The sequence below is a fragment of the Molothrus ater genome, chromosome 14 (genome assembly GCF_012460135.2).
Source record: "Molothrus ater isolate BHLD 08-10-18 breed brown headed cowbird chromosome 14, BPBGC_Mater_1.1, whole genome shotgun sequence".
NCBI lineage: Eukaryota > Metazoa > Chordata > Aves > Passeriformes > Icteridae > Molothrus > Molothrus ater.
Genome location: NC_050491.2, coordinates 4,774,893 through 4,801,851, shown reverse-complemented (window position 1 = coordinate 4,801,851; position 26,959 = coordinate 4,774,893). Strand labels below are relative to the sequence as shown.

The 26,959-nt window shown below is 51.3% G+C and overlaps 1 protein-coding gene across 2 annotated transcripts; it reads left to right on the top strand.

Moving 5' to 3' along the window:
* Positions 1–15,586: 15,586 nt before the first annotated feature.
* Positions 15,587–26,885, top strand: GDPD2 (glycerophosphodiester phosphodiesterase domain containing 2). Of its 2 annotated transcripts, XM_036402410.2 has the most exons (16): positions 15,588–15,796; positions 18,212–18,360; positions 19,412–19,515; positions 19,588–19,681; positions 19,981–20,040; positions 20,385–20,483; positions 20,862–20,955; positions 21,359–21,504; positions 21,983–22,065; positions 22,576–22,726; positions 23,260–23,475; positions 24,344–24,495; positions 24,834–24,981; positions 25,197–25,279; positions 25,710–25,738; positions 26,043–26,885. In XM_036402410.2, exons 2-16 carry the CDS (start codon positions 18,247–18,249, stop codon positions 26,093–26,095), a joined length of 1,626 nt encoding a protein of 541 aa, XP_036258303.1. In that variant the 5' UTR covers positions 15,588–15,796; positions 18,212–18,246; the 3' UTR covers positions 26,096–26,885. The 2 variants fall into 2 exon arrangements, with proteins under 2 accessions (XP_036258302.1, XP_036258303.1); XM_036402409.2 differs by lacking the exon at positions 26,043–26,885 and having other exon boundaries at positions 15,587–15,796; positions 25,710–26,037.
* Positions 26,886–26,959: the final 74 nt, after the last annotated feature.

Here is a 26,959-nt window from a genome sequence, read left to right as displayed (position 1 = left end):
CTCACTTGAAGGACTGCAGCTGCAGCCACTTCACATTAAATAAAGAAACTTTGTTATTGATAAATGCACCCAGACCTCACTATCCTGTTCAGGACATCACTCAGGGAATTTCCATAGGTGCAAGGAGCTGTTGAGCATCCTGTGCTCTCAGCTTTTGAAATGTTTCCCTCAGGCACGTATCATGCTAAATAGAAATAGAGATATGCACATGGCCAGCTCAAAGCACAGACTCAGTCTGAGGAATTTCTTGATTTGAGGAGTAATCAATGTCCAAATTTTACAACAGGTTTCAATAAGAAAAAGATTTGACTGTGAATGTCTCATTGTGAGGTCACATGGTTGCTACTATTAACTTAAGAACTGAGCAATTAAAAAATTAAAATTGACACCAGCTCTGTGCTTGAATAAAGAGTCAAGAGTCTTGTCCTTCTCAGCTTCCCTAGGCAGGGAAAGAAGCAGACACAGCAAGGAGCTGCTACTTTTCAGAGACCAGATCCTCCAAGACACAAAGTTTCTGCTGAGTTCACATCCAGATGGAGCTCTAAGCCCGAGGCAGAGAATTGCTTAATAGCCAATTGTTGGTATTAAACCTTGTGAGAAGCAGAGCTTGTTCAGTAGTGCCTGCAAGGCTTTAAGAAGGAGCAGCTGTAGCCTCCAGCACGACTATCCCCCCAGTGTGACTCCCCAGCATGACATGGCACAGTGGATCTCAGGTGTCCAGAGGGTCAGGAGCCTGACTGCTCACCCACTAGAGCAAAGCACTTGGAAGCAGCAAGCACAGGCTAACTGCTTACAGAAGATGCTACACAGGCCACAGCTGCCCCTGCTCTGACCTCCTTATCCAGCCACTCTCCACTCCAATTTTTCATTAAGTAGAATTTATACAAGTTGAAAGACCAGGATAAACAAGGGTAAGAATGTCTGTCTCCCCTGCACAGTCCAGGAAGTGCCATTTCCCTGCTGTGTCATGTGAGCAGCTCCTGACTCAGCCATTCCCTGAAGAATCTCTGGGTTTATGGCATGAGAACACATCATGCTGCACGCTAGGCCATACCACACTCCACTGTTCCCAGCCTCTAGACACTCACTTCAAAAACTCCATCCTTGCACGTGACAATGAGGTGGGGAAGGTTTTCATTAGCAAGAATTTATTAAGAGGAAAAAAAAATTAATAGGACAGAATTTGTTTATCCTGAGACGTATCTTGAACTGCCAGAAGATGCTTCCTAGTAACAACAAACTCTGAAGAGCAACATTTCCAACACAAATAAAATGCATACTTGAAATCCCTCCTCACCCAGTGCAGCATCTCTTTCAGGGAAGGCACATTCCCTACCATGTCTGGCTCCTCAATGCAGAGCTATGATCAAACATGATGATCCATCACCGTGTTCTCAGGCTAGCTACTCCAAGTTATAGATTTGCTCTAGGACTAAACCAAAAACCTACACAACTTTCCAAACTTCCCTGGCAAGAAACTGTTAATTTTACATGCTATTTATCTTTGGAAGGTTTAGTCTGAAATAAAAACAACAGCTGGCCTGATGCTGAAAACTGTCATACAGCTCAGTACCATGGGGACCACCCAGTCAGTGATAAAATGTTTTATTATATCAGCTAGAGCTGAGAAATGTAAAAGCAGTTCTGTAAATTTAATCACTGGTTGTTGGAAGAGCTGAAGAAAACCTCTCCATTTGTCATCCATATGTTTCAAGAGGAAAAAAAAGGCTGGCTTATAAATGATGGGCTGCAAACACTGTAACGAGTTCTGTAAATTCAGCACCTTTCATGAAATTTCCATTTTAATTTCATGACTCAGAGCCACTCAGCATCTCAGGTGGGATTAGTCCAGTGCCTAATGCAATGACACTTCTAGCAAAAAGTAATATATTATGTTTTTACTCTGGGATTTTTGAATTAGCACAGCATGGTGCAGCACAAACATACAATAAAGTACAAATAAGTAAATGCTCCCAAATCTCCTGCTAATACTAATAAAAATATCAAAGCAGCCCATAGTTATGTTGTTTTATTCAACAGTCCAATACCATAGTGTTAGAATGCAATTTATTCAGTGATTTACTCAAGAGACTCCTGAAAGAATAATACATTCAGAAACTCCCAAGATATGCTCACCAGTGGTGTTTGAAGATTGTCTATTTATATTTTACAATGTCTTCACAGAAGAGAGGTTAAAATGCCTGGCTGTGTCTCCCCTGCCTTGCAAACAGGGAAAAACACATCAATACTGCTCTGAAACTGGCTCCCCACTGCAAGCCAGAGAGCAACTTGCCCTGATGAAAGCTAAGAAACAACACAGGAGTTGAGCTGAACAATTTCAACATAAAACATCTTGCACTTGGGGTAAATTGAACAGCAGTTTAGCAACTGTGCATAATAGCAGGTGTAATGTGCAAGGTTAAGAGGCAAATCAAGAAAAAGGCCAAAAAAAAGTAAAATAAAACAGTGGGGATCTCAGACAGGCCTGATATCTCTGGCAAAACAGTTCCAGCCCTGGTGCTTCATCACAAATCTGACAGCAAATCCAAGGAGAGAAAGAAGTAGGACCTGCTCCTTTTACTTTTTATTACATTTCTGCTGCTGCCTCTTTATGAACTCCAGGATATTACAAGTACTTTTGATCTTTATACTATCACCACACTAACACACAGTGTATTTCACCCCTTTGTCCTGACCCTGCAGTAACACAGAAACTGTTGCCCTGGGTTCATGACTCAGCTCAGCTAGTTTCAAAGTAACTTATATCATTAATAATTCACATACATCATTCTGCAAGCAGCAGGTAGTGCACATATTCCAGGAATGGGGCTCATTGCAGGAAAACTTATGCAGGGGTGGTTTGCCTACTTTGTAGGCTCAAGGAATATACTGGGAACTTAGGGACATGAGAGGTATTCTTAACCTCAACACTGTCATATTTATACAGAAAACAATGATACTTGTTGCATAACAGATGTATTCTCAGTATGAAAGCAGTGCTGGCAGTCACCTACACTTTAGAGAACAATAAATGATCTTAAGGACCTCTGCTCACCCAAAGGCAAACAGCCCAGGTACAAAGCCCTGTTCCTGGGGATGTGCTGCCTACAGGAACCAGGGAATGGAAGAGACAGCTAAGGGGAGAAATGGAGCAAAACAGGAACACTCAGCCACCCTCAAGACAGCACACCAGCCAGCTTCCTTTCCTGGCCCTTTGTCCTCACATTTCCCAGATGTTAGGGAAACTTTCCTGAGTGACCCTTCAGGTACCACTCCTGGGGTCCCAGTGGCACCACCCCAGACTGTCCCTAGTGGGACTGAAGCCCCTTTGCTTGGAGTGGCAGCTCCAGTGACCCAGTGGGTGCCCACCTGGCTCCCTGCACACCCCACACTCACACAGGATTCCTCACTGGCTCATGGCACAGTAACACAAATCCAGCTCGAGCTGGTGCTTCCAGGGAGGAAGCCTGAGCAAAGGAATCCCTTGGCTTTAATACTCTCACAGTTTTTGTGTAATCTGGGCTCCTCCTGCTGAACCAGCAGCTCCTGCTCTGTCTGAGTGCCCAGTGACCACCAGTAGCACAGGTGCCTGTCCCAGCACATGCAGAGGAGGAGGCTGCACACTGCCAAGGGCTCAGCACGTGCAGAGTGCTGCAGTGCTGAGCTACACTGGCACTCTGCAATATTCAGCTGACACCTGGTTCTGGCTCATCTGGATTTTTGTGCTCACATCAGTGCTGTGAGAGGAAAAAAAAAAGAATGACATCACTTGACAAGGAGAACAAGATCAAGAAGAGCCATGATAAAAGAGTGATCATGGGGAAGGAACACAGTACTGTGTGAGAAGCAGAGCCCAGTGATTAGACTAACATACCAAAAGGTGCTGATTTCATTGCTTTCAGTGACTAAGAAATTCATACTGTTCTTAAGTGCATTTTCTCTGATCTTTAGGTGTTTAAACAGATTCAAAGATCAGATGCTTGGTCATTTGCTGGCACATAAATCCCAGATAATGCCTACATCCTGAACAGTTACTTCAAGTGCTGAAGTGAATCACGACCATCTGCCCACTGCAGCAGGGCCCTTGGCTGCACCTGCCACTATCATTCTTCCCAAAAAGCCACCCCCTGGCACTGCAGCTCCATATGGACACACCACCAGCAGTAGCTTGTGCTCCCAGGTAGGTCCCTGCAGCCCCCAGAGAGTGCCTGCACTCTTGTTTAATTACAGGTTGCTGAGGCTTAGTTCACCTGAATTCTTTATCATAGAATGGTTTGGGTTGTAGGAGACCTTAAAGATCATCTTGCTCCAACTCTCAGGAAGAGCCACACACTGAATTTGCATTAAAACACCAAACTCCAGAAGAGAAAAATTGCCTGATCTTCAGGCAAAAATTGCCAGGTCTTCAACACAACAGCTCCCTACCACAAAACCTATTTCCAGTTCAGAGATCCTTTCATTGAAACTCTTCAATCTTAAGGCACTGTGATTATTTTCAAGAATTATGAGAGTTAGATCCCCAGTGTGATGATGCTCCATGAATCAAAAGAGATTGCCTTTCTCAAAGTTGCTAACAAATGCTCAGAGTACGCAGGAGCACACAATGAGCTGGAGCTGGACTGCACAAGAATTCATCTGAGCCTGCAGCAAGTGCTGTCCTGTGTTCTGAATTTGGCTCAGAGCTCCTTCTCTGCCTCCCCAGCCCTGGGGTGCCAGTCAGACTATCTCATTCTTACCCTTCTTCCCAGGAGCCTTCTCTTTCCTGCATGAAGGCCACTCCAGCATTTTGGAGAACAGTTTCAGCCTTTTGTTTCTCCAGCAGCATCAGCTGGGACGGAGATATCAGAGTTTAGCAGTGCCTCCCCCCAGACCCAGCCTGCTGCTCCAGTGGCACAACACATCCACACACAGGGATGGCACAGGAAGGTAAATGAAGACTTTTAAACTTGTGTGAGAAAACTACCAAATACCTCAGCAATTACCTACCAAATACCTCTGCAATTACTCAGACATACTTCTTTCAATAAAAGCTACACCAGCCTATCACAGATTGTGTGGGAAAAAATTAACTATAAGTAAGACTGGCTTTAATTTTAAATACTGAGTTTCTTAACAGATTAAAAACTGAGATGAGGCAAACATACTGCTTAGTGTGCAGGATTTTAAATGGTTTCATCCTGGTAAGTTCCAGGCAAGCACAATGAAGTAATAATACAAGCAATAATGCATGCTGCTCCTTGAAGTATAGAAGTTCTGGATAAGAAAAACTTCATTTCATCCTTAAGAGCAAATGCTTTCTCAAAGCCATCAGTATGATCTGCCTTTTGATGTAGAATAAGTATCTCAGTCTGGTTTTTAAGACCCTGGCAGCTTTCCAAGCTTACTTATACTTCTTTCTAGTTACATATGTGTGAAATTTTGTACTAACGCTTGTTTTGAGGGCTTCTATTCAAGTAGAGAGGTCTCAGGTTACAACTTCCTTCAAATAAGGGCTTGAGTCATTGATTTTATTTCTTAATGATGAATTGAAAAATTAAATAACCCAAGAAAAAAAGTTTTGTCAATACTTGAGATGTTGGCCCCTCCCTCTGGTAGTGACAGATTAGACTGGAATCTACTATTTGTTCATGAATATCCTATTACTGTAAGAGGATGCATTATAAGTATTTCTGTTCATTGTTGACTTTCACAGCAAGAAGTGTTATTTATTTTGCTACAATCTATGAGAGTATCTCTTGTGCCATCTGGCAACCTCATTTGCAAGTTTCACATTGATTATAGAAACACCATTAAGTATCTGTTTAAGTTTCCTCAACACAATGCTTTATATTTATTATCAGAAACTGTTCTGATCACCAGCAGTAAATCCATATTCTTCCCAGCTAAACATCATTTCACATTCCATTTAATCTCAGATGAGTTTCTTCCTATACACTCAGAATACAATTTAGGATGCAGATGTCAGGGATTTTTAGGGCCCTGGCTTTTAAGCACACACACAGCTTCATTCACAAAAGTCAAAACCAACTACCTGACAGATGTGAGGTGCCTGCTGCACAAGGGATCCACACTACACACTTCAAGAGGCAACAAGGGAAGTTTATTGCATTCACTGCCACCACAGGTAGGCAAAAACATGTCCCTTGACTTGGAACATCACCAGGAATGGCCTGTGCTTTTATACCAAAAACAAACCCCCACCTTTGTTCTCAAGAATCCCACCTGCACTGTTCAAGGATTCCCCACGGTCTATAAAAGGGATAACAGGCACTTGTCTAAGGGAACAGGAAAGGACAGCCCTGGAACTTTGACACAAGACACTGGGGTAGGAAATTAAAGAGCAGAAAGAGCCATCTGGGTTACCAGTCCCCTGCCATTTAGGGAGCTACTCCAAATGCTTCATCCCTCTGGGACTGAATGCAGCCACATTCCCGAAGTGACAAAATCACCTAATTTAGCATTTGCAGTCAGGCTGTTACCTGCCACCTCTGCTTAAGTCACAACAGATAGAGAGTAAGTTTGGGTTTTCTGTGTTTGTGTTTTGGCATTTGGTGGGGGTGTTTGTTTTGTCATGTGTTTTACATAAACAGAAAACACAACACTTATCTAGGCTTCACACAACAGAAAAAACCTTCCAAAAAAAAGTAATTAGAATATTCACAGAAATATTAATGGTCACATAACCAAGCTCTGTTAACCAAGTGACTAACACCCAGGGAGGCTCATTCAGAATTTAACAGAATATAAAACACCTACATCATGCACACAAAGTAGTGAAACATACATTATTACTTAAGTAAATCCTTCTAAACTGCTGACTATATGTTCATTAGCCAAGAGCCTGGATCTGAGAAGTTAAAACATCCTTGGCAAACACCCCCAACACTGCAGTGCCACACAACTCCACGTGGTCACAAGGCTCCAACAACATCCATCTAAAGCTTTGCAGTTTTATTCCCAATACCTTATCACCCAACTAAACCCCCCAGCAAACCTTAGGCACTGCTGCAGCCCTGTTGGGGTTTGGTCATTTCAGATTCATCCTGAATGCATTCCCCTATGCTCTCCCTACCATTTTTTAATTTGTTTTGCCAACCAGCATGTTGCTTCCTTCCATGCCAGACACCACATGTAAGGGCTGTCTCAAGTCCTTGCTCTACTTCTGTATAACCCTGCAGAAGCCACAAACAAAGCCTGACAGTGACAAAACAGCCCAAGTGCCAAGACAAGCTCCCCATGCTGAGCCAGGCATATTCTCAGCTCCTCACAGCCATCTGTCAGTAACTGCACCTGACAGGCAAGCAAGTGCAAGTACCTGAGGCAACAATCACCTTCCTCCCATAGCTGCACATTTCCTACAGCTCCAATGCAATGAGGTACAAGCTGTGGAGGTACCTTCAGTGACAGCTGCAAGTTTATGAGTGGCATTTTTCATCTCAACAGCCATTTCAGCCATTGAAGGTCCTCTCAGGGCTTGCTGTGTAACACTTTTTTTCCCAGGTGTGCTTCTTCTGCTCACAGTGCTGGAGTTCAGGATTGCAGGCAACAAACCCTTCCACTTCAGCATCACCCTGCAGCAATCAAGAAGGGAGATCACCCTCTGCATCAGCTTCACCAATTCCAAGCCCATCACACCTTTGTAAGACACGGACCAGCCCAGTTCTGCCGAAGGAGAACAGAAATTCTGGGCCCTCAAGCACCTTCTTCAGATAAGGTAAGCTCCAGAAACAGATCTCTGTGTAAGTACCTAACCCAGAAAGCACTACACAGGCATGCCTACAGGTGCTCAGAGAGTATTAGTGCATATGTGCTGCAACACAGGAGACAAGAACTACAAGTCTGGGTTTATTTCCTAATGCAAAATACATTCTGTTCTGGACACAGGATCAAATACTTCCTTGAGTTTGGGAGCAAAACCCAAAAAGAACTTGGAAAAACACATAAAAGGGTAATTTATCTCAAGCTACATTGTGAGGGAAAGCAGTTGGCACATTTTTTAAGTGCACAAGCTGTAACTGCATGAATTTGAATTATAATGAAGCTGGAAAAAAAAAAGGACTAAAGACACATGCTGGTTTAAGTACACTACCTCCAAAGTTACTATTTAACTGGTCTTAATAACATCTGAATAGGTGAAGCTTTTACTGACTCAAAAGCAAAACTATCTAAAAGCATGATATTATTATTCTATCATTATTTCAAATCATTAATTAAAACTTTATAGGAACAAGCTGGTGGGATTCCAACAAACCAGTTACCAAAAAAAAACAGCTTTCTACTAAATTTTCTAGTGTTAGCTCTTCATCAGAACAGCTCAGACACAATATCAAGCCTCTCCATGCTATCAACCTTTACACCTGAAAAAGCAGCAAGGATCTCTTGCAGTGCAGTTTTCAGAGGATACAAACCATAAAAGGTTAAACTTGAAAATGCTATCCTCAAAACTGCACAAATCCCTTCAGCTGCCTGAGGCAGACACCTTTGCCCCTCAAAATAAGTATTTTGAGCATAAATACTGCTACTGGAAACCACAGGCAGCCAAAACCTAAGCCCCAGAGATACTGATTACACAGTAGCTCTAAGAAAATATAAAGAAAAATAATACAAATGCAGACCACTAGTTAGAAATCCCCCACAACCCTTTACACTAGTTAAAGGGTCAGAACAAAATTCACATAGTCATAACTAAAAGAGAGCAATTACAGAAACTCACAGTAGGCATCTATAACAGTTAGGTAGGAAACTACATGCTAGACAGTACAAAAGCCTTTCTTGTTTAAGAACTGTAATATTTTACATATATTAAATAAATCAGAAGAGCTTGTACCTAAAGATACTTACAGCTAGAAAAGACCTTAAAGAGGTACAAGACAATAAATCAAAAATAAAACCAGCAAGGAAATTATACTTAAAGTGGATAAATAAAATTTAACTGAGTATTCTAGACCCAAAACATTAGCTTTATAAATAAGAACTACCTCTCTTTGAGCAACAGCACATATTGACTTCACTATGACACAGCCACACCACCAGCCACCTAAGGACATACAAATCCCACAACTCCACCACATTGCTGGCCACTCCCTAGCCAGGGCCCTTATATAAACCCACCCTTAGCACACTTCTGGAGGCTGCTCCTATAAATTTGGCAATGGCAAACAGCTGTTGCTTCCATACAGTAGAGAGTGTGAAACAAGGAGTTGTTTCTGCCTGGTAAGTGGGGCTGTTTTGGGCCTTTTCTTTATCTGGGGGTCTTCTTTTTGTGGTTGTTCTGGGAGTTTTTTTCAGCTTCAGTTAATTTAGTTGTTTGCAGTTACTATAAAGCACAGAATGTAGCTACATGTGTGAGGAATTGGTTTTTATAGAAGCATCTAATATAGTTAATTGTTTCTCTAAAGGCTGCAGGACAGGCTCTAATAGCTCTGCAAAGCTGTCTAATAGCAACAGCTTATGGTATTAAGAGAAAAAGCACAGTAGCACTGCAAGTACAGTGGGAGTATTAATGACTGCAGCACACTGTGACTCACAGAACTGCTACTCACCCTCAAATGAGCTTGCTGAGAACAAGTGATAGTAAAATGAGTGTGCAAGAGGGCTTTGTTCTCTGTGCCTGGATTTGCAGAGAGGATGGAATCCCATGAGTGGTAAGGCTCATAGGGGATCTGAAGGGACACTCCTTGGGCAAGAACTGACCTCAGCCAGGGTCTGTGGCAATACTTTAATGCTAAGTAAGTAACTAAGGTATTCTGTAGCTTGGGCTGTATCCTAACAGTTCCTCTTTATAGCTTGAGAGTTGAACTCTTTGTCAAGGACTTCAGCTCATTTTTGACATAAATGCTGCTGCAGGGTTTTATTCTGTCAGACAGCTGCTGGGTCCCCACTAATGCTGTAACAAAGTTTGTGGCTTCACAGTAACATCAGTGAGTGGTAATGGCTTCATGGGAGGCTTCTGAAACCATAAGGAGAGAAAGGCAGCTCAAGCAACAAATCAATTTTGTGTTCCACAGCATGACCTAACACAGTGATCTTGCAGCTGCTTTTACATGCTGAAAGGGGGGAAAATGCTGTTCTGCAGTAACTATAACTCTGAGCAGAAATTAGATGTGTGGCAGGAGCAAACACTCCACAGTAAAGGCTTATCCCAGTGCAAAAATAATGGTATGTCTTAAAATTAGTAAGTAAGCAAGCATTAAGAACCCTGACTACAAATGTTCTTGTAGTAGAGCAATGGCAGTAAGTGGCACATAAGCTGTTTTATTGACAGAGTAAATATTATATTTTTTCCTGGAAAAAAGCCCACAAATATTGATCAGAAAATAACATAGACCACTAGTCAAGTGCTTTTCCATGCAGAGCAGGTGAAACCAGATCTACAAAATAGCAGTGTTGCCACATTCAGTAATTTATGCCTACAATTTAACTTCCAGTAAAGTTAATTATCTATATAAAGGAAATGGACTTACCAGAAAAAACAGTGGTGCTATAATTAAATTAGTTCACTTCCTCTGTATAGATTACACAAAACACAAAGATGTGCAGTTAAGATGCAAAATTGCATGTGAGTATAGCCTGTGAGCATACCTTCTGCTGCATCCTAAATTTAATACTTAAGATTTGCCAAGTTTGTTTTTCTGTGACTTCAGTTAAGTATGCAATAAGGCAATTAGGAAATGACAAATGATAAACATCTTCAAATTCTAAACTAGTTCAAGTTCCAAAAAGAAAGAGCTGCATGTGAACACAACCAAGTATTTTGGTCCTTGAAATCATGAATGAAGCATGGCATGTGTTACAAGATAAAACTATAAGAATCTGATAACTGATTTTTTTCTTTTAATGAAAGCAGGAGTTGCCTGTTTGAAATATTTTTTCTCTTTAGATATGACATGACACTGCCTAAAAATTATTTCTGAACTATATTTTGTAGTATAAAATTTATAACTGTTGCTTATCCTGACAAGAAGGATGAGAGGCTGGACAGGACCCAGCCATGTGCACTCACAGCCCAGAAAGCCAAGAGTGTCCTGGGCTGCAGCAAAAGCCCTGTGGGCAGCAGGGGAGGGAGGGAGGGGATTCTGCCCCTCTGCTCCACTCTGGTCAGACCCCACCTGCAGTGCTGCCTCCAGCTCTGGGGTCCCCAGCACAGGAAGGACATGGAGCTGCTGGAGCGAGTCCAGAGGAGGCCACCAAGTTGATTCGAGGGATGGAACACCTCTCCCAGGAGGAAAGGCTGAGAGAATTGGGGTTGTTCAGCCTAGACTAAAGAAACCATTTGGGTGATCTTATTGTGGCTTTCCAGTACCTAAAGGGAGCCCACAAGAAACATGGAGAGGGGCTTTTCACAAGATCCTGGAGTGTCTGGACCAGGGTGAATGGCTTCAGACTGAAAGACAGCAGGTTTAGATTAGATGGCAGGGAGAATTTCTTCACTGTAAGGGTGGTGAGGCCCTGGCAGGTTGCCCAGAGAAGCTGTGGCTGCCCCATCCCTGGAAGAACTTGTCAGGTTAGGTAGGGCTCTGAGCAACCTGCTCTAGTGGAAGGTGTCCCTGCCCCTGGCAGGAGGGTTGGAACTGGATGGTCTTTAATGGTCCAACTCAGGCCATTCTATGATTCTATGATCTACTGTGTTCTCTGTACCTTAATAAATCTCCATAAACCCTTGAGAGGTGTTGGATTCCTACCAAAACAGTGGGGCCAAACACAGCACTGGTGCAGTGCCCAAGCTGAGATCTGCTGTTACCCTATGGCTTGAACTCTAAACACTCCTTAGCATTTGATCCTCAGGGCTCCTGTTACTCATCTCAATTACAACAGTTAGTGATTAGCACTCCTGAAAATCTGCTCCATGCTGTTTTCAAGTACACAGGAAATTAAACCTTTAAGGACCACCCATGAAAAGTTTGGGTCAAGTGATTTGCCTTGTATCATACAAACTCTGTGATAAGAGCTGAAATAAGTACAGTCATCCACAGAGGTTTTTTCCTCAAGATGAATAATACTCTCACAATATGCATTCCTGAGCTCCTTAACTAAGCCCACTTCTGGAGGGAAAAAAAATCTGATTCAAAGCTTGCTCACCACAGCCTTTAATTCTTTATAAGCTTCTGGCCTTTAGGAAAAAATTGAGACTACTGCCATGATCATACTGCCTCCCCCTAAGCAGGCAGTTTATTGTCTGATTAGTTCTTTCAAACAACTTAATTTCTTAATGTGCCTATGCAGGACAGCTTCAATATGTAGCAAAATCTATATTACTGCAGATTGACTTTAGATTAATGATGGAGATTGTTGCCTTGGTCTATCAGTTTATGTAGGTCTGCTACTAGCTGAGCTGGAAGCAGTCTGTGTCACTGGATTTTCAAGTGTTAACAGCAGAGAAATGGTGAAATGCTGAGGTTTTGTTGTCTATTACAAGGTGAAAGAGTGTGAAATAACGTTAAACAAACCTGTATTGCCTTCTTTTATTCCTGGTCCTGGGTCCTATAGGAGATTATGTGAAGGGAAAACATTCCCTAAAACTGTCCATCTTTAAAAGGAGTATTTCTTGTAGACTGTGTGCAGTATAGTGAAAAACAGAAGTAACTGAAATAATGGCTTGCCCTTTTTTCCTGAAAAAAAAAAAAAAACTAGCTTGTGACCAGTTCAGTGGACAAACAGGTACCTAACAGGAAGCTCTGGAGCCACTCACATGTGCTGAAAATACCTGTTCTACCCACCAAGTTTAGAGTCTAGGGAGATAACTTCATCTGCACTGTAATACACCAACGTAACTTTCTCTGCTTATTTAGACCATTCCCCTCTGTGTTTTTAGCAGTTTGCCATAATCTAAAAGAACACTCACAGATGAACTTTCTCACATGAAGGCAGGACACAAACTCCATTTACATCAATGCAACACTTGATGTTGTACCTGAGCTCATCCAACTGTGTCGATAGGAACATAATTTTCTGTCTTTTTCACAATTCTGATGCCTCTGACTTTGTTGTGAGGCAGGTAGAGCTAAACCAGCTTGATTATGCACTACTGTTGTTAGCTTTAACCTGGCTCCTGGAGATCAGTCTCAGCTGGCAGGGATGTCAATGATGCCTGTGTTTATGTCAGTCTGCTGGGTTTGGTGTCATGGCCCTGAGCTGAGCTCTGTCCTTTGGGTATCAAATCTGAGCTCAGCTCTGCGCTTTGGGTGGCATCCCTGGGCTCAGCCCTGTCCTTTGGGTCACACCCATAAACTCAGTTCTGCCCATAGGGTCATACTCCCAGTTCAGCCCTGTCCTTTGGGTGGCATCCCTGGGCTCAGCCTTGTCCTTTGGGTCACACCTATAAGCTTGGCCTTGTCCTTTGGGTCACATTCCTGGGCACAGCTCTGTCCTGGGCTCAGCCCTGTCCTTTGGGTGGTATCCCCAGGCTCAGCCTGTCCCTTGGGTCACACCTGTGGGCTCAGCCCTGTCCTTTGGGTCACACCCATAAACTCAGTTCTGTCCATAGGATCGCATCCCCGGTTTTGCCCTGTCCTTTGGGTCACACACCTGGGCTCAGCCCTGTCCTTGGGTGACACACCTGGGCTTAGCCTTGTCCATAGGATCACACCCCCGGCTCAGCCCTGTCCTTTGGGTGGCATCCCTGGGCTCAGCCCTGTCCTTGGGTGACACACCTGGGCTTAGCCTTGTCCATAGGATCACACCCCCGGACTCAGCCCTGTCCTTTGGGTCACAGCCCTGTCCTTTGGGTCACACCCCCGGACTCAGCCCTGTCTTTTGGGTCACACCCCCGGGCTCAGCCCTGTCCTTTGAGCTCAGCTGTGCCCTTTTGCACAGGCCGATCCTCAGGCACTCCCGCAGCAGCGCGGCCCGAGGTCGCCGTCTGGCGGCCAGGCCGCGGCAGTGCCCGCGCGGCTCTGGCAGCAGCCAGCATGGCTCCCGGTCCTCACAGGCAGCGCTACGAGGCCGCTGCCCGGGCCCAGCAAGGCTGCGTCCCGTGGGGGATCAGGACACGGCTCCGCTCGGCCCCAGCGCCGCTCCCGTCCCCTCAGCCCTGTGCCGGGCAGGAGGGGCCTCGCTGCCGCCCTCGTGTGGGCAGAGGCGGCGCTGCAGGCGCGCCCGGCGGTGCCCGGGGCCGGGGCTCCCTCGGCAGTGCCGGGCGGGAGCGGCTCAGTTCCCCCGGGGCCGGGGCTCCCTCGGCCGCGCCGGGCCGGAGCGGCTCGGCTCCGCCGAGAAATGCGCTCCCTCCCGGTGTCGTCAGACTCGGGGAGTTGCCTGTCCCGCTGCTCTGTCTGCCCGTGGTGCCTCTTCCATAAACTTTGCCTCACACCACTAAAATCCACAACTTTTTGTTGTATCTGCCGGAGCTCTACATCAATCTCCCCTCTTCCAGTACCTCCTTGGTCTCTTTATTCATTCTCGGTTTCCCCCTACACGCTGCCTAAGGTGTTTTTTGGCTTGAGTGATCCTTCACCTCACTTCAGCACTCACTAATTCATGTCCTCAAAACCTGCAATTCAATCCCTGACAGCCAGCCTTCTCCCCCATAAAATGGGCTCTCTGCATCCCAGGGACTTTCCTGTGCCCACAGCTTTGCTCTTCATGCAGCAGCGTGACTGACCTGTGTCAGAGTCAGCAGAACACATGGATGCAGGAGATGAACCTCGCTGCCAAACTGCTCACGTCTGACAAAATCTGGGTGTGCAGGGCTGCTGGCTTGTCTGGGGGATATTCCTGGCCACTGCAATGCTTTCAGCTTACTCCTTTGGGTGCAGAGCAATGGGTGTTGCTGCACAAACCCTCCTGCGGTGCCCCAGACCCTCCACTGATAAGGCCTTAATCAGCACATTCCATGGAGCTGCCCAAGGAGTTGTGCCGAAGCTGTTAACAGTAGTGTGGGACAGGATCTGCTGAGCGCTGAGGCTCCTGCCTAAATTGGCGGTTGCTATGTCACTGCAGAATGCCATCACCTCCCTGTAAATCATCTTTCTCAGGTCCTCTGCAAGTGGCAGAAGATCAGAGGGGTCCCCTGAGATCACAGGCAATGACGGATCAATTCAGTGACGCAGAGAAGTCTGAGTGCCCATCGTGCATCCTGGCTCACCAGGAGCAGAGACCTGGAGCAGAGGGTAGAGGGGACAGCTATGCTGTGCCACAGGGAGGGAAGGGGAAGATGGAAGGCATCAGCCCATCCATCTTCAGCTGGCATCAGGCCTGTCTGGAGCCTCCTTTCATCTGCTGCTTTAGCAAAGTTCAGATGCACTCATTCGGAAGGATTTCTTTCGGCTTAAGGCAAGAAAAGCACTTTTACTTCTGTGCTTCTGCCTTCAAAGCATGCCCCGGTGTGTCTGCCGGGCCAGCCGCGGTGACCTGGGCTGCGTCTGTTCAGGCTTTCTCTGCCGGGAAGAGAAAAGTCCCCTTTTGTCCGAGGGGCTCCCAGAGCCCCTCTCTCAAAGGCGCGGCGATGCACGAAGCTCTGCCTCCATCTCCCGGGAGCTCTCCCTGGAGTCCGGCTCTGCCTGGACGTGGCCTGCCTGCAAACTCCTCCGCGCTGCGACGCGTGACGGCCCCGGGGCCCCTTCCCCCTCTCCTCGGGGCCCGCCCTGACCCCAGCCCGGCCCCCCGCTCCGCTCGGCTCGGCTCGGCTCCGCTCGCAGTCTGCCCGCCTCTGCCGGCCTGTGCGGACCTGCCGGGCCCGGGCACACCCAGCAGGGTGTGAGCACAGCAGCGGGAGCCGAGTGCTGGCACGCATGGGCCCGGGAGAGCCCAGCCCCGCGCTCACCTGGCCCGGCTGCGGGAGCCCGACATCCGCGGGGAGCAGGTACTTGGGGCTGCCCCGGCCCTGGGGATGCTGTCCTGGGCTGTCAGGCGGCATGGGGAGGGGGTGATGGTCCCGGGAAGATGAGGGGGGAAGGAAGGGGGTTGCCCGTGTTGTTCCCACGCTCTGGAGAGCAGGAATGGGGAGCGCAGGATGGGCTGCCCGGGCATGAGTCTGAGAGTGGGGGATCTGGGCCAGGCTGTGCTGCTCTTGCTGTTTTGGGGTCACCCTATGCCCTGTGCTGAGCCCGTGTTCTGTCCTCCGTCCTAGGAGGAAGGGCAGTAGCGGGGTTGGGCACCAGCTCCTGCTAACCTGCCCGGTTGCACACAGCCTGGGCTGGCTCAGCTCGCTCCTCCAGGACAAGGGGATATTGATCTGCATATGGCCACCAGGTTGTCCTGTGCCAGCACAGAGGTGCTTGTGAGGCTACCAGCACACGCTGCCGTGTCAGTGATTGTGGAAATGGGTTTGTCAGCCCTTCAGATTCCCTGTGCCTCGCACAAGGACTGAGTGTGCAGTGGAGGTTGTTTGGTGGGAGTAAAGGAGGGTCCTTCCAGCCATGATGGAGCCCCAGCTCCCACTGTGCTGCTCTCTCACTGCAGCTGGAGCAGAAGCTGAGCAGGGTCTGTTGTGTGCCTGTCCCTGCTCTGTCTGGGATGTGTGCCCTGCCATAACCGTTGATGCTGCTGCTGCAGTCACACTCTGAGCTGGAGAACAGGGTGGCATTTTCCCTCCAAACCCTCCCGACAGCACCAGTGGGGCAGATTTGTGACCAGTCCTGTGCCACTCTCTGCCAAGCTCGTCTTGGCAGCAGCAGTCCCTTGGAGCAGCTGAGCTGCAGCTGGTGCCCACAGCCACTCCTCCTGTACTGTGCACCCTGTGTGGGAGCCTGCCAGGAGCTGCTGACACCAGTGCCCTGCCCATGTGAGCAGTGACAGGGGACAGGGTGTCTCCAAGGGAAGGCTGGCTGAGCCTGAGGTGGAAGTGGTGACTGCTTCTGGTGACAGCAGGGGTATGACCCATGGCATCCCTTGTGTTAAGGCTGACTCCCTCAGTGCCATCACTGAGCAGGTCACAGCTGCTGGTCTGGTGCCTGGAAGGTGGAGGGGGCAGCAGATGTGGGGCTCTGTTTTGCTGCTCATCACCCTCTTTGCCTTGGCTGGCTGGACCTGCTGATGACAGCCCCCAGACATGCCCCAGCCTGCAGAAGCTGCCTGGCCAGGGATGGGGTCCTGCTCTCGGGGTGCTGCCTGCCTGTGTGTGACCCTGTGCTCTGTGTGGGTGCTGGAGCAGGCTCTGCACCCCGGCCCTGGAGACCCCCATGGGGTGGTATTTAGGAGCAAGGTGATGGGCTGGGGTGCTGCCCTGTTCCAGGGGCAGACCAGGCTGGGCATGGCAGAGCTGCTCTGGCCTGGCTGGCTGGGCCAGGGAGGAGCTGGGCTAGCTCTGCTCCCTCTCTCCACAGCCCAGACTGGAATGGGACACAGCTCTGTGAGGCACTCCAGCACTGGAGGGGATGTGGCTGGGAGGAAGGATGTGGTCAGCTGGCTCTCATGCCTGGCTCAGTGGTCACAGTGAAATGAGAGCTAGGCTTAATCTGCAGGGTGATAGTGTTGCATAGTGAGCCTGGGGGAGGTTGGGGTGAGGAGGAGCAGCTCCACAGCAGCACAAGCAAAAGTAAAGATGGGATTTCTCTGGATGGATTGAGGAAGACCTTGTTTTGGGCTCCCTGCTTCTTCCAGCCAAGCACCAGGAATCTGGAGATCACAGCAAAGCATCCTGGCTCTGTTCCCTTGCCAGCCTTGGGAACTCAGTGGTGGCCCTGCCCTGGAGGATCTCTGTGACTGTAGAAATGGGTTCCCCACAAGCACTTGGACCAAAGCCATCCAGTGCCTGCTCAGCTGCAGCTCCTCCAGCACATTTGGGATTCCTTGGTGTGCAGGTTGAGCTCAGGGGCTGCCAGGATGGTGCTGCAGCAGGCAAGGACCAGGACTTAGGGATCAGAACAGGAACTTCCCAGGCCATGGCATGGCACTGGACAGTCCTTGCAGGTGGGGAAGCCTGCGTGCAGTGGTGCTGTCTTGCCCCTGGAGGCTGCACAGTGGTCCTGGCTCCCAGGCAGTGCTGAGCCCTGGGCTGGGGAGCAGGCCCTGCTCCCTGCCAGCTCCAGGCTTGTTCCAGCTTGTTGGGTGAAGGGTCCCAGCACAGCCTGCTGAACAGGTTGGGCTGCATCCTGAGCTGCTTCTTCCCCTGGCACCGTGCCTTGTCCGGGGACACAACCAGCAGCCCCACTATGTCCCAGCACTCTGGGCCACCTGCCAGGGTACCTGGACACAAAATGCCTCAGTGCTGCATCCCCACGGGGTGGGGCAGTGTGCTGAGAGATCTGTGCCAATGCACTGTGTGTATCCCCCACAGGACACCTGACCTTGGCTCTGGCACAGTCTGCTGCTATGGCAGACCCCCCTGGATGCTGCTCCACCTGTGCCACCTGCCTGCTCTGCCCCTACAGCTGCCAGTGGATCACTGCCAAGAAGGAGAAGAGGAAGGGCCTGAGAACCACCAAGGTGATACCTGAGTAATGCTGAGCTGGGGTTTGCCAGCCCCTTTGTGGGAGTCTCAGAGTGCTGGCTGGGGTGGGGAAGGGCTCTGGCTGGGATGCTCAGGCCAGACACTGAGCTGCTGACCTCTTGCTGCTGCTCCTGCTTCCCAGGGCCAAGCCCCAGGAAAGCTGGGGTGCTACCTGGCACTCTCACTGCCCAGGAACTGCCCTGGCCTGGAGCAGTGAGAGGGTGAGCTGTGCTCCTGCTGGGTGACAAGAGGGGTAGAGCAGCATTAGCGTGCTCTGCAGTGGGGCTTGCACGTGCCTGGGGCAGAGCAGAGCCCTAGGGCTGAGCTGGCAAGCAGGTCCCGGGGCACCTGGCCAGGCACGTGGGAGACACAGTTCCTGGGCTGGGTGTGGCCCCACCAGGAGGGTGTCCCCAGCAATTTGTAGCCTGGGAGTGGTGAGGCCCTGGGACCCTCTGAGGTCTCCGACTCCCATGGGTGTGGCTCTGCTACGGCTTGTCCCGTCTTGCCTGGAATGTACAAATAAGTCCGAGTTGCTAGGTGTCCCTCTGGCACCTGTGGCACCCCTCACCTCCCCCACACACCTGGCACTGGTGGCTGTGGACAGTGTAGCTGGAGCCAGCCTGCAGACTCGCCGCTGCAAGGGCAGTTCTGAGGCCCTGCACTGCTCTCTGCCCAGCTCACAGATCGTGCAGCTAGAAGGGAATGGGACCTGGCTCCCCGCCCCTTCTTGTGTCCAAAGTCCCAGCCTGTTCCCATGGAGTGCTGCATGGGAAAGGAGACAGTCTTGCCACAGGGGCCATCCTCCTCAGCCTGGCAGAGGCAGATTTTTAGTTTGTTGTAGGACATGCTGATCCATCTTTCTGCAGCGTGGGTCCTGCCAGGGTAGCTCTGGTCCCTCTCCATGGGGCAGCTCAGTGCCTGGACCCCTGGGCCATTCCTGCTGTGACCCCCCTGCTGCTGGCTGGGTGATACCCAGGGGTCTCAGCAACCGGCCTGGGGGCTAGGAGCCCTGAGGGTATGTGTATAACTCTCATCTCTGGCTTTCAGTATGACTGCAGCTGGTTCCTTTTCCTCTTCTGCGTCTTCCTCTTCACCCTGGTGTGGCTCTACTTCGCTATCATCATCCTCAATGATTTCCACAACTTCAATGAGTGAGTAGGATCTATATCCAGCCTTGTTCCCCACATCACCCCTGCCCCTCTGACCTTCCCCTTTGCTGGCAGATTCATCTTCAGGCAGAAGAAGCTGTGGCTAGACTGGTCCCTGGTGCTGCTCATAGCTACGGCCGTGCTGATCAGCTACTCATCTGTACTGCTGGTGAGCCCTCCTGACCCTGCTGGGCTGGGGGAATGGGGCTGTGCTGAGCCCAGGCTGCCCTGAGCTGGGGGAATGGGGCTGTGCTGAGCCCAGGCTGCCCTGAGCCGGGGGAATGGGGCTGTGCTGAGCCCAGGCTGCCCTGAGCTGGGAGGAGTCTGCAGCATCTGGGGCCAGGTCAGCCTGAGCACGGGCAGAGCCCCTGCCTGTGCAGGAGCCCGAGCTTCTGTGGCTGAATCCTGTGCCCTGTGAGGGGTGAGGTGTGGGGCACAGGCCAGTCTGACAGCTCCTTGCCCTTGCAGGTCCTCGCTCTGTGCTTGCAGCTCTGTGGCCAGCCCTTGAAGCTACACTGGGTGCACAAGGTGAGAGAATGGAGGTGCAGGGAGATGGTGCTTGCCCTGGCTGCCCTTGCACCTTCAGAAGCTGGGAGCAGCCTGCTGGGGCTGTGCATGGCTGCTGTGACCCCATGGAGTGGCTGTGTGTCCCTGCTGACCAAGGCTGCAGCTGTCAGTTCCTCAGCCACATATCTCTGGGATGGGAATATTCCCAGTGCTCCAAAGCATGGAGCACAGAGCTCAGCTGCCAACCCAGATGGGGGAAATGGGTATCAGGGCTGGGAGGGGTTCATGAGGAAGGGATGAGGAGGACTCTGCCTGGCCTGCAAGGTGCTGTTTGCTCCCCTAACTGCCCTGTGCATGCCCCACAGGTCCTGCTGGTCCTGACTGTCCTGGTGGTGGCTGCAGCCTTCACAGGCCTGGGAATAAAGTGGGCGGAGGAGTGGAAAAGTGCATGGATCTCCCTGCAGGTGAGTCACCTCGATAGCAGGGACTCCCCTGCTGTACCCAGAGCCTGACCTTGAGCTCAAGGGTGCTGACTGAAGTCCCTAGCACAGCTGCATGCACTGGGGGTGAATTCCCTGCCCTTGACTTCTGCTGCCTGGCCAGGCAAGGTGCTCCTTCTGCCCCTGCAGTCCTGCCTGGAGCAGCTGCCAGCAGACTGATGAATGGTGGCTGGACCAGAGCAGGGAGTCTGTTCTGTATCTCAGGAGCCTGTCCCTCCCTCCCGGCACTGTGGATCTTCCAGCAGCACTGGCTGCAGGGGCAGATCCCTGGCATTGGGGCATGTGTATTTTGGGGACAGGCACTGCTGCTCGCTGACACCCTGTGGTTTTTTGCCTCCCCAGGCAACAGGTCCCTTCCTGCACATTGGAGCTGTGGGGGGAATGACACTCCTTGCCTGGCCCCTGGCCAGCTTCATCTACCGCACCCGCAGCACAGGTAACCCCTCTGAGCTCTCCACTTGTCCCCTTGGCTGGTGCCCTGTGTCCTGCCACCCAGCTGAGCAGCACTGGTGGCAGAGTGGGGAGCAGCAGTGCAGTAGTGGGAGCAGGTCTCCAGTGTGGCCGTAATGCCTGCTCTTGGTGGTTTCTCATGACCAGCCTTTGTTGCAGCTTCAGCCCTCCCTGCTTTGCAGCTGAACAAGGCTACAGGTGGCAGAGTGCTGCAGAAGTGATGAGTTGGGCAAGGGCCAGGAATAAATCCACAGTGTTCCTGAGGCTGAGGGTGCAATGTTTGACCTAGGGCAATGACAGGTTAATGCCAGGTGAAGCAGTCTTGGCTTATTCTTAGTGACCTGCAAAATACTTCCTCTGTACCTCAAAACTTCTGTCTGTGCCTGCAGGTCTCAGGGTGTTAGTGCTGCTTCTGTACTGTGCAGCAATGATTGCACTCTACCTGGCTCCCTTGGGAATCACCTCCCCTTGCATCATGGAGGAGAACCAGCTGCCCCCCAAGCCAGCCCTAGTTGGCCATCGAGGAGCACCCATGGTGAGTGACCAGCACCTTGGCAGTGATCAGGGTGGATGGGGGAGGCTGCTCCACTAGGAAAAGCCAGGCTATGCCTGGCTGTGGGGCACAGATCCTTGTGGCCACAGGCCTGGACAAGCTCTGGCCAGCCCAGAGCTCAGGCTTGGAGGTTGGGTGAGGAGCACAGGGTGAGGAGGGGATGCAGCAGCTGCAGGACAGAGCTGCTGCCGGAGCACTGCTGGACCAGGAGTGTGCAACTCCCAGCAGAAAGCCTGGCTGTGTAGGGGAGGCTCCTGTGGGTTGGGGAGCAGGGACCAGGCAGGCTCTGCCTGTCTACCCCCAGTCCTTTTCCACCCCCCACCACACCCAGGTCACCCCAGGCTCATTGTGGCTGCCCTAGAGCCCAGCCAAGCTGCTGGGTGCATCCAGGCAGAATGAGTGCCTGCCCCCTGCCCCATTCTGCCCATGCTCCCTGCACTAACACCATTCCTCTTTCCAGCTGGCCCCTGAGAACACCCTCATGTCACTGCACAAGGCTGTGGACTGTGATGTGCAAGTCTTTGAGACAGACGTCATGGTGAGGTAAAGGGGCTCAGAGGGAGGAAGGGGCCTGTGTATCCTGGGATGTCACCTCCCACAGGGGGCATTCTGGAAGACACCTGGAGGACTGATATAGCCTGCATTTGGAGGCAGCCCTGTTCAAAGGGCTCTGCCACTCCCACCTTCCCAGTATGGGACAGGCTCCAGCTTGGTGTCCCAATGATCTGGGAGAGGTACTGAGTTTCTGTCCTCCCCATGCAGATTGCCTTCTGGGGAGGGAGGCTGCATCAGGGAAGGGATACTGCTTGGAAAACAGACCCTGGCTCCAGTTCATCTCATGCAATCCTGTTATTGGGACAGCCCTTTCAGAGAGCAAGGAACTACTGGGTCGGTGGCTTGGTCTCTAGGTGCACATTTTTGTGTAAAGGGCCACAAGTAGAATAAGGGTGGGAGTTACTCTGGCAGGTGGCTGGGAGGGGGTAGAAATGCCAGGGCAGGGATAGGAGACAAACAGCTTACAACACATGGCTTTCCTCTGTGCTCCTTTGCCAGTGCTGACGGGGTCCCATTCCTCATGCATGACGAGGAACTCACCAGGACCACCAACGTGCAGACTGTGTTCCCTGAGAGGGCTGCCCTGAACAGCACTGCCTTCAACTGGACAGACCTCCAGCAGCTGGATGCTGGCAGCTGGTTTCTAGAGGTCAGGAATATCCTTAGGGTGGCTGGTGAGGAATGGGTGCATTTTTGGGTGAAGCATTAGCCCTGCCCTGGGGCTCCAGAACCTTTCCTGGTCCTAGCAGACACCTGGACAGGGTGCAGAAACATGCACAAATCCCTTGGGTGCAGTTATGCCCCAAGCTGGGGTTTGTTCTGACTCCTCAGCTGAGTCATGGAGGAGGCTGCTTTCAGAGGGGATGTCTCGTGTTTGCTCTGAGCTACACAGCCTGCCTGGGCTTGAAGGCAGCTGTGGCCAGGCTCTTCCCAAAAGGTGACTAACTACTGCTGAGCAGCTTTGAATGCCCACAGGCGCTGGGGCTGCTTGAATTCTGTTGTTAGTGGGGAGAAGGGTACAGGTGCCCATGGATGTGAATAGGGAGGTTCCCTATGCCTGTCTGCACTGGAGAACACATGGAGAGGCCAGTGTAGGAAACTGAGTCCCCTAGGCACCAGTTTGGGATGTGGAAGCTGCCAGGTGGTCTGCCTGTGATGACTGCCCCCCTCTCACCCTTGCAGCGGAGGCCATTTCCCACGGTGCAGAGCCTTTCTCCTGGTGATCGGCAGGAGGCAGCTGAACAGAGGATCCCGTCCCTGGAACAGGCTCTAGAGGCAGCCAAGCACAGCAACATCTCCATCATGTTTGACCTTCGGCCTGAGAACCACAGTGACTACCAGAACTTTGTCAATGTCACCCTGGGAGTGATATTACAGTCAGGCATCCCGCTGCAGCAGGTGAGCTGGCCCCACCCCTGCCAGGCCCTGCTGTCACACCCCTGCCGTGGTGGGAGGTGTCCTGCCAGCCACACTGACCATCCCTGACACCCCATGCACCCCATATGTGATCCCTGCTGGGCAGCCCTGCCCACGTGTGGGGTTCTCTAGCTGGGAGATGTTACCAATAATTAGGGTTTGATGCCTACAGCTTCAGACTCCTCCAAATACTCCAGACCCCTCCAAATACTTTGGTTTCCCAGCACTGGCCACCCTGGTGTGTAAACAATGACTCAGGCTAGGGAGGAGACCAACACTGCCAGCATGAGCAGGAGGACAATGCTGAGGCTTTCACCTCCCCACACTCCACCACACCTCTCCCTGCAGCTCTGGGACTCCTGCTGCACCCTCCTGTGATCCCTTTATGCTTCCTCCAACCCCTGCAGCACAGGATATGTGCTGCCCTCAGGGGACAAATCAGCACTCAAATCACGTTGCTTGGCCTTTTGGGAATGCAGAGCAGGAGGGGACATAGAAAAGACTTGTACTATAGTGGTGATCCGAGGTGCATTCTTGCTGCAGAGCTGGGGATAAATGGATTCACTTCTTGAGCCATTCAAAGACCCAGAAAGGACTTAACTGTTGCAGATTTCCTAGGCTGGAACTGCTTTCCTCCCTTCAGTGGGACCTGTGCTTATTTCTTGGCTGGGGCAAGCTCTTAGGAAACTGTCCTGGCTGAGATCCTCATGGAAGAGCTGAGCATGGAGACAGGGGCAGGAAGCAGCTGTCTAAGCAGGCCACATGGGCCTGAACCTGTGAGGGAATATTGCAAGAGAGCAAACTCTCTGGAGCACCTCTCCTCTGCACGTGCTCTCTGGCTCTTTCCTAGGTCCTCTGGCTTCCAGATGGGTTCAGGGAAGATGTCAAACAGCAGGCCCCAGGTGTCCAGCACGTCTATGGCCGAAAGAGGGTCGAGAATGAGAAGGAGCCAGTGCTGCACGTCAATCTGCCCTACCAGGACATGAGCTCTGAGGAGATCAGGTGAGAACACTTTGTCCAAGTACCTGGGAGCTGAGGGGGTCTGGGGACTGTCCCAGGGGCCAGCAGAGGTGAGAGTGCCAAGTACTGGTGTGCTTCTGGGAAGAGCTGGGAGTGTGCCTTGTGAAAAAGTGTCCCCATCAGGCAGGGCTGGTGCAGAGGATGGAGCTGGCTGCAGTCCTCTGCCCTGCCAGCAAATCTGCCCTGGGTGTGCATCTCCAGACAGTTGCTCCATGTGCTGCAAATGCTGGATCATATCCCAAATGTACAGCCCCCTCTGGCTGTGCAGAGTGTGGTGGCACCCTGCTGTCTGCTACTCTGACCAGGGCTGTCCCACACAGGCAGTACCGCCAGGACAACATCTCTGTCAACTTGTACGTGGTGAACCAGCCCTGGCTCTTCTCCGTGCTGTGGTGCTCAGGGGTGAGCTCTGTCACCACCAACGCCTGCCAGGTGCTGAAGGAGATGGAACACCCCATCTGGCTGCTGGTAAGTGACCCCTGAATCCTTCACCTGCCCCGCAGCCCTGTGTCCCAGGCACCTGTGGGTCCTGTGCAGCTGCCTAGGGGGTGACCTCTGCTCACTGCTGTACTGGCATGGGAGCATGTGGCCCTGTAGATGGGACTGGTGGTACAGGAGGCAGGGCTGTGCCACGGCGCACCACCCCTAGCTGGTGTTCAGTGGCTTGTCTCGTTGTCTTGCAGCCCAGCAGCACATACTTCATGATCTGGATCGTTGTAGACTGTGTTTCCTTCCTTATCATCATCTGGGCCTTCGTCCTGATGAAGTAGGTTTGATCCCTTTCCCCCTCCCGAGGCAGCTCTGTTGAGGGAGGCTGTAGTGTGCCCTGGGTGGCTGGTGCAGACCCAAACCTGCTGCCACCCCTCTCTGGACTCAGATCCTGGGGGGTGCTCTCCTGTCTGAATAAGACAGAAATGTGTGGGAGCAATTTTCATCTCCAAGCTGCAGCTAAAAGCCTGCCCTGGCCCTGTCTCAAGCTGGATGCCTTAGTTCACACTTGCTAACCCACTCTGCACCCCAGGGCTTGGTGGGCTGAGGCTGGGGGCTCCTGCTCCTGTCCTTTTTCCCAGTGCTGCAGGCACTGAGAGCAGTTCCCTCTGGGACTGCGGGGCCCCAGAGCCTCCAGCTGGCAGCTCAGGGGAGGGCACGGTGAGACCAGACTTGCATGCTAACATGGATCCTGTTCCATCTCCTAGGAAATGTTCCCGCAGGAGACGGCCAGCGGGTGAGTGCACACGGAGCGGGAGCTTCCCTCCCTTGGAGCCAGGCTCTGCCTCTGGGACTCTCCCTGACAAGCAGGCAGCTTTCCCCAGCCAAACGTGACGGAGTGGTTTGGGATGGCTGGGGGAGGGAAGGGAATCCCAGCCCAGGGAGTTCCTCCTGTCCTGCCCTTAACAAGCAGCCCTGTGGGACAGCACTGGGGAATCCCACGTTTCCCGAATATCCTCAAACCTGCTTTTCAGGCTGCTCCGCCTGTCGCTGCGGGATGGTGGCTGCCCACAATAAATGCTTTTTCTCTGTCTCCTCAGAGTCTGAGACGGATGTGCTACTCACAAAGATCAACAGCTTGATGCAAGAGTGACGCCCGTGTCAGCTGTGGGGAAGGGCAGCCAGAGCCCTGCACAGCTCAGGCAGGGAGCACTCCTCAGGCCAGCCCCGAGGCTCCTTTCCTCCGAGCCTCCCTTCTACCGCGGCCTTCCTGGCTCCTTTCATGGTGCACAGCTGCCCTCAGCTGAAAAGACTTGGAACTGAGTTCTCATTGCCTACTAGCAGCGAGGAACTAAAGCTTTGCAGGGGTGGCCTAGGGGCAGAATATTTATCCAGCGGTGCTGGAGCTGAGACCTCTCCCTTGGGGTTTGGACAGGAGCGGGGATTTGGGTCGCTGTTTGGTGCAGGGGAAGGGCTGTCTCTGCCTGTTGTCAGCAACTCTGCAGCCAGGGATGGGACACCTGGTTTAAGGGCTGTTCCCCTGGGGGCTACCCTGTCCCATGGCTTGAGGAATAGGAAGGGGGATGTGGAGTGGCCTTTCAAAGGACAAAGGGAAAGCCGAGCTCTTCACCCTCCCATCCTGGACACAAATCCTGTCCCTACTGCTGCTGGCTTCATCTTCACGGGACAAGGTCCTGGCACTCCATGCAGCAGTTAATGCCTGTTGCTCGGGGAAGAGAAGGAGCAGGGCTGGGGGTGGTGGGTGTCAGGGGCTGGCAGGACCGCGCTCACGCTCCTGCTGCTGCTCCAGGGCAGCAGAGGGAGCGGTGGGACTCGGCATCGGTCACGTTGCAGCAGGGCCTTGAACAGGGAGAGGGGTACCGTGCCAGTTTGACTTGTTGCTGTCTATTTTTGTCAATAAAGCAGAGGAGCGGCAGACAGAGCCCGAAGGGGTGCGGCGGGCACGCCTGCGTCCTCCCTTCCGCACCTTTCCCTGCCGGCGGCGCTGCCGGCCCGG